Source organism: Alosa alosa, chromosome 7 (genome assembly GCF_017589495.1).
Source record: "Alosa alosa isolate M-15738 ecotype Scorff River chromosome 7, AALO_Geno_1.1, whole genome shotgun sequence".
In the NCBI taxonomy this organism is placed as follows: Eukaryota; Metazoa; Chordata; class Actinopteri; order Clupeiformes; family Clupeidae; genus Alosa; species Alosa alosa.
This window is the reverse complement of record NC_063195.1, coordinates 9,938,327-9,950,450: the sequence shown is the minus strand read 5'-3', so window position 1 is coordinate 9,950,450 and position 12,124 is coordinate 9,938,327. Positions and strand designations below refer to the sequence as shown.

Here is a 12,124-nt window from a genome sequence, read left to right as displayed (position 1 = left end):
TACTTCCCTTTTTTCCTTAAGTTTAATAAACTTTCTGGTGTGGCGAATTGTGGTCCTCGGGTTGTCTGTCTGAACCGTGATACTATCTAACTGCCTTTTCCAAGTATGTAGTCTAAATTACTGAAACAATTTGTGAAATAAGATACCAGAGACACTAGGCAAATATTTATAGGCCTGTCATGCAGTTGGTAGCACCATACATAGGTTAGGCTATTGCAAGGCTTAAAGCATTTTCTGTGCCTTTAAGTTAGGCTATTATTTTTTAAGACCTAATATTATATAGATATTATAATATTATGATATCAAATAATGTTTTTGCTCAGAAGCGAACCTAAATGGAAATCAGTCCCTGATCTTTTTAGTGCCAAATGTTACGTTTTGCCATTCACAATTTAGGCTACTCACTCACTCACAAAGTGGTGAATAAGGAAGTACATGTATACTGTATTAAAGTACCTTCATAAATATCCTATTGAAACGACCTCAAACACGAGTGAACAAGCAACATGTTAATTTCTTGAGGACACAAACTCCTGTGCTGGCCTCAGCTTGTTGGTTCATCTACCAGCAAATGATTGAAATCTATCACCCAATGAAACTGGAAGATTTAACTGGAATCTAAGCAATTACATCTCATGCACAACGCTTCATATGTGATGTGCTTTCAAACGTCTAGTCTAGTAGCCTACTCTGAGTAGGGTTTGTTTGAAAATAGTAGGCTACTTTTACTTGTGTAGATTGATTCACACTATATATGAAAAGAAAGGGTAAAAAAAAACCAACCGCCACCAGCTTGACACCGATTAGATATTCTAGTTTGATTTGACATGTCGACCAAATTTGGATAGTCATAGATGCTGGGAAAGTGGATGCATGACAATTTGAGAACCCGTGTTGAATTATCACGTGTATGGGTTGACATTGACAGCAGTATTTAGGCTACAATCAAATGTTATAAACTAGCGACACACACAAAATAGACTTTAAGCGTTAAGCGTTAAGCTTCACATGAGCATGCCCTTATTATCTGACCTGACCATCATCAAAAAATTCGATGAGACAAAGTCTTGCGGATGTAAATGACGTAGACTAACAGTGAGGTTGTTGCCGGGTTAACTGATGTACTGACTATGGGTCTGATTATGGACTTTTTCGACTTGGTGGTCAAACTTACCACTTCGTTGTAGGCCTACAGACAGTTGACACATAGTTGCATGCACTGTGCAATCTGCTGCCAATGGTGAAATTTCGCGGGGGTCACTGTGCTGATGGTGATGGGTGAAACCATTATGAGGGGGCGGGGGGTTCTAAATTGGCGATTTCTATTCGAGAGGAGTTTGGTGCGGGTTTCACACCTTCTCACAGTCCAACATGTATGAACATAAAATATACTTAAAAAAAAATATTATCTGATTTATAAATGGGGTGGCAACAGGGGTGGCAAGACTGTGTCCCAGGGGTGGCAGTTGCCACCCTTTGCCACCCCGTAGATCCACGCATGTGTATTATGTAAGAGACCTATTTGAGTCTGAGTTCAAGGAAGAGAAGAAAGAATTACAGGTAGCCCAGTTTAGACTTGATGTTTTCGTTTTTTAAACTTTACCCCCTATTGTTTTGAATTATATGCCTGGAAGATAAAGCCTGTTTAATGATTTTGATAGTTCCTTTATGTAAGGGTATAACCCTTCTCTTTGCTACCCTCTGGGGGCATAATCGTAATTATGCCCCCAGGGTGTAGCAATGTAGCTGCCTAGATGCTCTAGTTGTTGGCTACTGCAACTCAAGCTAGGTAGCACCATTTATTTTATTTTTTTTCATACCACAGTATTCAGTGACCTTGAGATCTAGGATCTATGTGAAAAATGGCCGGAATTTTTCCTTTAAACATTCATGACAAGCCGTTTTGCTTTTGATAGTATCAACACACCTCAACCTCCTGTGACTGAACATCCAGTTCTCTACATAGAGTGTCTCAACTTCAAGGACATGGACATGGATTCCAGTAGAAGAAGCGACTGGAAATCAAAACTGTGAGTTTTCTCACCTCATATGGATTGTATACAGTGTTCATTACATTTCTCTGGGACCCACAATGGTATTACTTGGGTTAGATGGGCTTCAACTGGACATGGGCTCAGAATGGAATTTTTAGTGGGTGGATGCAGGGACCTACAGGGCAACAAAAATAATTATACACATGCTAGAAATGGGCTTACTTATCTAACGTGGGTACTGCATGGGTACAAAATTAGCTGGGCCCCAGCTGGGTAAGCCAGGTGGGCCCCACTTGTCAGCACTGTGTTTGTAAATAAATACATTTAAAATGTGCTATATTTGGACACTTTGAGAGTTGTAGAGTTTCAGAAATATCAGGTACACTTTAGACAAGTTTCAGTCACATAACTTTAATTTGTAGATTATGTTTACTCTCTTTTTGTTGTTTTGTGTCATTTGTGACATGTTCACAAGACAGCACAACACTGCTGCTACAGACAAATAAGGCGGGTACTGTGTGCTCACACTGTTATCAAAACATACAGGTCAAAACTCTGTAAAGTTGTCAATTCCAGCACATCCTCTGTGGTGGCCAATTGTATACAAATGACTGTGCTGAATGCTATAGAGCTTTCAGGGAGCCCAGTGTACTGCAGCAATGGTCTTGTCTTTGTCTCACAGATATAAATCAGCTGTTATTGGGAGATTACTGAATTCTGTCTCTTCTTCTTGTAAATGAAATAAGGAACAAATCAATTCAGCCCATTCTGAAAATGTCATGATAAACACAAGAAAAGCAGAAGTTCTGCTGCTGTGATAGCAGACCTTAATTGATCAACAATTTCAGTTGTTGTGCAACCTCACTCATAATCCAATCAAGTTGTCTTTTGTATCTGTTATACTGTTCTCAGGAGCATTTCATTTCCGACAAGTAAATGAGAGAGATAAAAAATACCTTTTAAGTTTTTAAGGAATTAAAGTTATACTTAAATTTGCTGAGACAAGACAAAGGCTGAAAAAAAATTAAGAAAAGGCTCAAAATCATTGATGTTCAAATGGTCCTATATTGATTAAATTAATGATCGACTTGTGGAAATCTGAGCTTCATTTTGTCTAGGAGAAATAGGATAGAAAAAAGAGAGATCTTATTTTGAACTTTCCTTTCCTCAGGATAGGTATGAGAGAAATGCACATTCATGATGAGATCAGATAGTTTTACCCTTAAGAGTTTCCCTGTGACTGAACAAGTCCAGCCAGTTTACTACAGGGAGCGCTTGAGACTGGAAGATAAAATTCTATTAAACAAGCTCAAAAACATAGTATTATAGTTCCTTTTATGCATACTGCTGTAGCATGGAGGTGTGTGTGTGTGTGTGATCAATTACATCAGCAGACTCATTCATCTCAATATGGCGGTGCTAAGCCAGAGGTCTGTTTCTGTTTACTGTGGACATTAGGCCTACTGGAAACATCCTGGTCAGTTTCATACATACATTTGGACCAGTGAATTTTTTCGCTGGCCTGCAAGATCAGTCCAGACAGTTGTGAGTCTCCGACCAGGTTAGGAAAGTGTTAGTCTGTAGTGGAGCTGTTAAGTTCCTATTATTAGAAGAATTGTGCACAAAATTACAAAAGCATAACACTTTCAGGGTTTGTTCTTGATGACCTAAGCTTTGTCTTAAGATCTGGAGGCATTCTCAGTGTGACCTCTTAGGTCAGCTAGAGGTCATTGACCTCTGAGAAATGAAAGTTCCATGTACAAAAAGGGGTGTATCTTTGGGTGAATGTGATATAAATGTTGTTCCATGTTTCCAGGCATGTGAAGCTCATTTATATGATTTATATCATTAATTAGAGGTCAACATCAATGAGTAGGTCAAGGTCGCTAGAAAAAAACACCCAATAATGGCAACATGATAAACAAGAAAATGTTTACTAACGGAACTGATTCTCTCAGGGTCGTAACAACGGTTACTTCTCTCCTGTAGCCTGGGTGTTCCCATGCTGCCTTGCGCGCGATTTGATTCACGCTGCTAAGGCAGCCTGGAGACCAAAGATTCTAGAACAGAGCTCTGTTCTAGAATCTTTGCTGGAGACCATGGAACAAATTTTCGCCTGAGATAGGGAACCAATCACAGAACAGGGGGGAAAGCAAGACGATGATGAGCTATGCACAGACGCATTTGATAGACATCCGTGGCACCCAATAAACGGATCTGGGCATTTTTTTCAAATACGAGAAAATGAACGTTTGGTTCCCAGACCACGTCTCATTGAGAAGTGGTGGCGCTAGCCAGGCTATCTCTCCTGTGTGACAGGAAGACTTTTTTTCCTGATGTCAATTTTAGGTGTCCAAAAAGTTTGAAATTAAAGTTAAATTTGAATTATTTAGGTTAAAAGTTGAAATTACTGTTACATTTCAGTCAAATTTGACATTCGTACAGCATACACCTTAACCTTAAAATGCATCTAGTTTGCAGTCATGAATGTTGACAAGGCTGTCAAGATTTATTTTTTGCCTGTGCACTTTGTGTATTTATTATGTAAGGGATAACTGCCACCGAGGTGTCCTGTTATACGGAATTAATGGACGAGGGCGAGGGGCAAAGAACTCCCCGACGCGCAGCCGTATAACTGGACACACCTCGAAGGCCGTTATCCCGCTTATCACCCGGTTGCCACTGTAAAGAAAAGGAAACATGCGGTTCCGTTTAAAAGGAAGCTCACTAGTTCAGCTTGTTGTACAACTTTCGTTGGCTCTATAACAGCGATAGCATGGACAGTTAGCTCAGAGAGGGTTAAAGCAGGGCTAGTAATCAAGGATCCTTGGTTAGCTTGTTTACAGTTGATTCCACCGATGTCCTATTATCGTTGTTATAGTTACCATTCATAAGCATTGATATGGAACGGCGATTAAACTTTTTATACCAGATCTACTTCAGGTGTCCCGTTATTCAGAATTAAAAGCCACCCCGCCAGGCAATCAGAAAAGAGTATTTCTTTTCTCCGGGTGATAACAAGTGATAAGCTACTGCAAATACTGTCATACATGCCCGTGTGCAGATATTTTAGCCTTGTTCTCTCTCCATTGTTTTGTTTATGTTTCGAAACTATAGAGGGAGCTGCAGGTCAGAGGAGGGCTCTGAGACCTGAGTCAGCACTACACAGCTGTGTAACCATGGAGACCAACGAGGACATGGATAATACTGTTAGCATGAAATCAACACAGACCAAGGCAGGGTGAGTACAGAAAGTGTGAACACACACTAACTCAAACTTGCTCAAAGAAACATTTGCTGCGTTGTGTGTGTGTGTGTGTGTGTGTAAGAGGGTATGTTTATACCATTGACTGTGATCACATCACACACACACACACACACACACACACACACACACACACACTAGAGCTTAGATCGGGCCCAAAAAATCAAGCCCGACCCTACCCGAGCCCGTGCACATTGTGCCCATTAACGCTTTCTATTTGTCTCGTAAATCCGCCACCCGAGTTGGAAAGTGTAAATTACCCAGCTTTCTTGCGGCATTTTGGGCAGGCACGCCCACTTTACCTCGAAGTACTTGAGAGTACCCCGAGGTGGACGTACGACCTTACAAGAAACATGGCTGCGCCCATAGTTGAGATGAGATGACACGTATTTTTTTTGCATATGTACTGTGTTGGTCATGTTAATGTTGATGTAATGCTCGTACACACTAGATTACATTGCTGCTTCAATCCGGTCACCAATTCATGCATTGCACGGTCTTGCTGTGCCTGCAATACAATGTAACAATTTGTTTTCCAGCCGTTTAGCTAGAGGCTACATGTAGCACAAAACAATAACAATGACTAGCCTCCTGCTAATGCCCCTCGTGGCTCGAGAGAAAGGCGTTCCTATAGCCACTCATTCCTACATGTTGTACGAGTGGGTGTACAATGATTTACAAGACAAATAGAAAGCAGCATCAACCATACACACACACACACACACACAATGTACACTCACTCAATCACACACACACACACTGTAGGAGCCATATTTGGGTTTTGTGAACTCATCTGTGGAATAAGATCAAGTACTTTAGTTAACGTTACCTTAATTACCCTGAGCAGTATATTACCTGTACGTACTTACCTGATTACCTGTCACATGGTAGTAGACACACCCCTTTCACGTGCCTGTGGCGTGAAGTGGTGGCTTTAATTAGGCCATTCACAAAGTGTGCAATGGGTTAGATGGCAAGACAGGACAGTTTTCAGACCGCAAACTACCGCAAACTACCGCTTTTAGTTTTTTTCATAATTTGTCCATCCAAGAAAGAGAACCGGATTGTTTGAATAAATACAACATCTCATTTACTTCAACTCTCCGTGTGTGCTTACTATGGATTGTGTGTCGGGAACCCTTGTCATTAACCTCACGTGGCAAGTTTAGTTGGAACAGCCACTTCACACACACGCACGCACACACATGCACACAATGGCACACAATGACACACACACACAAACACACACACACATTCACATGCAAACACATATCTGTATCTGTTATATAATCTGTCATACAGTGATCACGTTCAGTAATTAATGTTGATTTGCTGTGTTATATATCTGTGTTTGCAGACCACAGACACACAGACCTCCATCTCCAGTGCCCAGCTGTGTGTCCATGAGGAGTGATAAGTCCATGTCTGATCCTCTTAACTTCAGCAGTGGACCAGTCACATTAGGACTAAAGTGAGTTCAGACATATGTGTGATACACACACACACACACACACACACACACAAAACATACTATACACACAATCATACACACGCACGCACGCACGCACGCACGCATGCACACATACACACAATCATACACACACACACATTCACTCATTCACACACACACACACACACACACACACACACACACACACACACACACACACACACACACACACACACACACAGACACACATACTATACACTCAAATCACACACACACACACACACACATTCACATTCCAAGATGGGAGCACCTCAAGATGGCTGCTCAGGAGTTGAGTGGTTTGTCAGGCTCCACTCAAATCCTCTTTTACTCATTTTTTCTGCTATTATTCGGCATGATAGCCCTTGCTTTTATTGAAACTTTTACTGGCTCTAGAACAAATCAAAGACAACTATCAAACAACAATCCTAAAGATGAGGGAAATGTTTGCGCACTGCTGCTTTGCTGTTGGCTCCTGCTGTTGCCACTTAGTCAACATATAAACGTGAATAATCAAAACCAATCCAAGCAAATAGACCTATTTCAAAACATCAACGATTAGGCGGTAAATATAATTCCGAGGCTATACTTCTTTGGACACGGATATCTTGCCATCTACTCGATCATCAAACAATCAGATTACCAGCGTCGAGGCACGCCGAGCAAACAAAACAATCGGAGAAGAGGCAATCGGCATGATTTCAATGTATTCCTGATCTTGATCCTATTGTCCGGGGACGTGCAGTTAAACCCTGGCCCATCTACTCAACTTTCCTCGGCAAATACAACGACAAACGGACTGCATGAGCGTCAACTGAGGCCCGGAGGGACGGACATCTTCGCCGAGGCAACAGGTAGCCTGTTGGGGCAGCCGTGGCCTAATGGTTAGCACTTCGGACCTGTAACCGGAGGGTTGCCGGTTCGATCCCCGACCAGTAGGCACGGCTGAAGTGCCCTTGAGCAAGGCACCTAACCCCTCACTGCTCCCCGAGCGCCACTGTTGATGCAGGCAGCTCACTGTGCCGGGATTAGTGTGTGCTTCACCTCACTTTGTGTACACTGTGTGCTGTGTGTGTTTCACTAATTCACGGATTGGGATAAATGCAGAGACCAAATTTCCCTCACGGGATCAAAAGAGTATTTATACTTATATATAAGAATCCGAATTCGCGTTTTCTTGCTGATACACACACACACACATACTGTACACTCAATCACACACACACACACACACATACTGTACACTCAATCACACACACACACACACACACACACACATATACTGTATATATATATATATATATATATATATATAAAGGTACTCCACATGGGGTCAACGGTATTCAATCAGCAAGAAAACAACGCGAATTTGGATTCTTTCAGACTGTAAATCATGCAAGAGTAATATGGGAGCCTACGTCTAAACCAAAGGGCTTATTGGGCGGACACTTGAATATTTGGAGTTTATTGCCAAAACGTGACCAGATTGATCATCTTCTAACGGACTCTAACTTAGACTTTTTAGCACTAAGTGAAACTTGGCTGCATAGTAACATCCTGACCAGCATGATTGACGTCCGTGGCTATACATGCTACAGACAAGATAGGACATCAGATAAGGGCTGGGGGGGAGTATTATTCTATGTTAAAGACACTCTGAAATGTAACGAAATCGAACTGAATACACCATTAGAATGTCTGGCGTTGAATGTTGCTTTATCGCCGAAGATAATTTTAATATTGTAGCACTGTATAACCCACCATCGCACGGTGTTTCATTCTATGATGACCTAGATAAACTTCTTAAACATTTCAATACTCGCACAGAATCAATTTTATTTGGTGATTTTTAATATTAATTGGCTAGAGAAAAAAATCGCAGAACGAAATTAAAGACACTGCTGTCAAAACACAGTCTTCAGCAGATGGTGAAAGGCCCAACGAGGATTACAAGAACAACTAAAACTTTGATAGATCTAATTATTACAAACAGACCCCAGCAAATCATGAGAACATATAACCTACTCACCGGGCTTTATGACCATGGTTGTCCGAAAACTCACTAAACAGCGGTTATTAAAATGTGTGAATGAAGGTAAACCCGGTAACCAAGGCATTCCCAAAAACAAGCGGGCACAAATTGAAAATGACAGCGAAAAGCATCCTTACCATGGCTGAGTAATGATAAATGAAAAAATGAAAAAAAGAGACTATGCACTGAAAAAATCACTACTCACTAAAACTAATACGGATCTTCTTATTTTTAAAGGATTAAGAAATGCAGTAGTCAGAGAATTGCATAAAGCAAAAACAGCTTATTATATGCAACTGATTGAGGAATCTGATAGAAACAGCACATCCCTCTGGAAGCACCTCAACAGTCTTACTAAAATTAGACCAAGCCAACAAAAAGCAATAACACAACTGAAAGTGAATGGAGTTATTAGCACTAACAATCTAGTTATTGAAAATTAATTTAACAACTTCTTTATTCAGTCATTGGAGGAGCTTGCTGAGACTTTTGAATTTGGCAACTCTGCAGAGTTCAAAGTCTACACCATCAAAGTTGTTCCAAATTGAGGAGGTCAGTGAGGAAAAAGTATCTAAAATTATTATTATGTCTAAAGCAAAGGACGTGTTTGGGTTGGACACTGCCTTTATTAGAACGCACTGCTTGGCCCTGGTTAAACCCTAGAACACATTTGGTAAACCTCTCCATCAGACTGGGCAAATTCCCACAAAGCTGGAAGCAAGCCATTTTCATTCCAATTTTTAAGGCTGGTGCAAAGGACCAAGCAGGCAACTATAGGCCAATCTCAATTATTACCTGCCCTCATCATAACAGAACAACATTTGTTGTTGCAACATAACAAAAATCATAACAGAACAACTAGTTAGGCATCTTGAAAATAACTCAATATCTCATTAACCCCAAACAATTTGGTTTCAGACAAGGGTATTCAACAGAAATGGCCAACTGCTACCGAGAACATTAAGAGTAAGTTGGACAAGGGTAATGTTGTGGGAGCTGTGTTTATAGACCTCAAAAAGGCCTTTGACACAGTGAACCACAGCATACTCTTGAACAAGCTCACCAACTTCAACTTCTCTGAACATGCCATCGGTTGGTTTGCCTCACGGCTCCTACACACAGCTGCGTGCGTTGCTGGAGACGCACCCCATTCACTTTACATGGGCTCACGTCATCCGTTGCCGAACTGAATTGAGGGTCCGATGCTTCGCGTTTCTCCCGCCACTCGCATTGAGAAGTTCAGCTATTGCTGCACCGACAGACGGAACCGACCAATCAAGCTAATCGACTGACAGCACCAACCAATCAAATTACGGTTATACTCAAGTCATTTGCATAGCTACCGCTGGGAACACCCACTGGCACGCGTTGACGGAACGCAACTGTGTGTAGGAGCCGTCATACCTGGACAATCGAGAGCAATGTGTTAAAATAAACACAGGACTCTCAATGCCACTTCAGTCGACAATGGGTGTTCCACAGGGATCCATCCTGGGGCCTCTGCTGTTTAGTCTGTATATCAACGACCTACCAACATGCTGTCAGTCAGCAAACTGTCAAATGTATGCTGACGATACAGTCTTATACACACCAGCTAGAACACCAGGTGCAGCAGCAGACCAAGGAAATGGAGGGAGTATCCCAATGGCTCAAAGATAATCACCTGACGCTTAACATTAAAAAGACTGTTTCAATGTGCTCCTCTATAAGAGGTAAAGCCAAATGTACCATTAAAATAGGCCAAGAGGCTATAGAGGAAGTGGATGAATTTAAATTTTTAGGTATTATTTAAGACTCACAACTTCATTTCAAAAAACATGTTGAGAAACTCTACAAGACTGTCCGGACAAACCTGAACTGCTTCAGAATGATAAGACATCACATCCCGGTCAAGGCAGCTTTATTGTTCTTTCATGCAATGATACTCTCTCACTTATCATACTGTATTACTGTATGGGGCCAAGCCTCCCAGACAACCGTCAAACCAGTCACATCATTATACAAACAGGCACTGAAAATAATGGACCAGAAACCAATAACATCACAACACTGTTTAATTCTACAAAAATATATGTTATTAAGTTTTGATAATTTCATTAAGTTTTCTTTTCTTAAAATAATTTTTAAATGCGCAAATAATCTTGCGCCCTCTGTACTTTGTCCATTTGTCATGAAAACAAAGGCAAGTTGCGCGGCCACAAGAGGAGCAGTGGGTGGTAACAGCACAGTAGAGGGGCGCAAAACTTCTTTCGGCCAGTCATGTTTCTCAGTAATAGGAACCCGCTTTTGGAATGACTTACCGATAGAACTAAAAACACAAACAGAACTGACAACATTTAGCAGTAAGGTAAAACATTGGCTGAAAGTAAATCAGGGATGTGACCACTAAGAAACGATTCGCACACACATGCACACACACACACTCTATTGTCTATGTTTTACTGTATGTCTGTGTAGATGCCTGGCTGTTCGCATAGGTGAGAGTTTGCGGGCGGTTGAGTATCTGGGGGTTGTGTAGTACGTGATGTGATGTTTTGTGTCTGTGTTATTGTATGTTGTGTGTGACTGGCTGTTCGCATAGGTGAGAGTTTGCGGGAGGTTGGGTATCTGGGGGTTGTGTAGTACGTGATGTGATGTTTTGTGTCTGTGTTATTGTATGTTGTGTGTGACTGGCTGTTCGCATAGGTGAGAGTTTGCGGGCGGCTAGGAATCTGGGGGTTGTATTGTATGTGATTTGCTGTCTGTGTTATTGAATTTGTGTATGTTGTGACTGGCTGTCCGTCCGTATAAGTGAGAGTCTGCGGGCGGTTGGGTGTCTGGGGGTTGTGTTAGGTGACTTGCTGTTTGTGATGTTCCTATGTATGTTGTGGTTGTCCTGATGTGCATGAATAGGGTATGAACACTAACATTACCCTTCGTGTTTTGTTGGTCTCTATGTGTATAGAGAGGTGTATGTACACATATATTACACTTTTTAGAATACTTTTAGATTACAATACGTTTTTAAACCAGGGACTGGGGTTGCAAATTAGCCAACTGGCTAGAAACCTTTTATGTAACACATCTACAGACATTGTTATGGAATTGACTGTGATAGCTATGTATGTAATAATGTGCGCTGCATTGTCCCTGACAAATAAACTAATAAATTCAATAAAAAAAAAAAACACAGATCTGTATCTACACACACACACATACACACAATCACACGCACGCACGCAGGCACACATGCACAAAATCATACACACACAAACGTACACTCATTCACACACACACACACACACACACACACACACACACACACACACACACACAATCACACACACACACACACACACACACAT

At 41.3% G+C, this 12,124-nt stretch overlaps 1 protein-coding gene across 1 annotated transcript in view; it reads left to right on the top strand.

Annotated features, from left to right (window-relative positions):
• Positions 1 to 12,124, top strand: part of LOC125297748 (vegetative cell wall protein gp1-like) — a 16,973-nt gene that overhangs the window by 2,225 nt on the left and 2,624 nt on the right. Inside the window, exons 3-5 of the mRNA XM_048248203.1 lie at positions 1,917 to 2,030; positions 5,112 to 5,235; positions 6,617 to 6,730. Coding sequence (XP_048104160.1) covers positions 5,174 to 5,235; positions 6,617 to 6,730 — 176 coding nt within the window. The 5' untranslated portion in view covers positions 1,917 to 2,030; positions 5,112 to 5,173. The remainder of the gene's footprint in view (positions 1 to 1,916; positions 2,031 to 5,111; positions 5,236 to 6,616; positions 6,731 to 12,124) is intronic.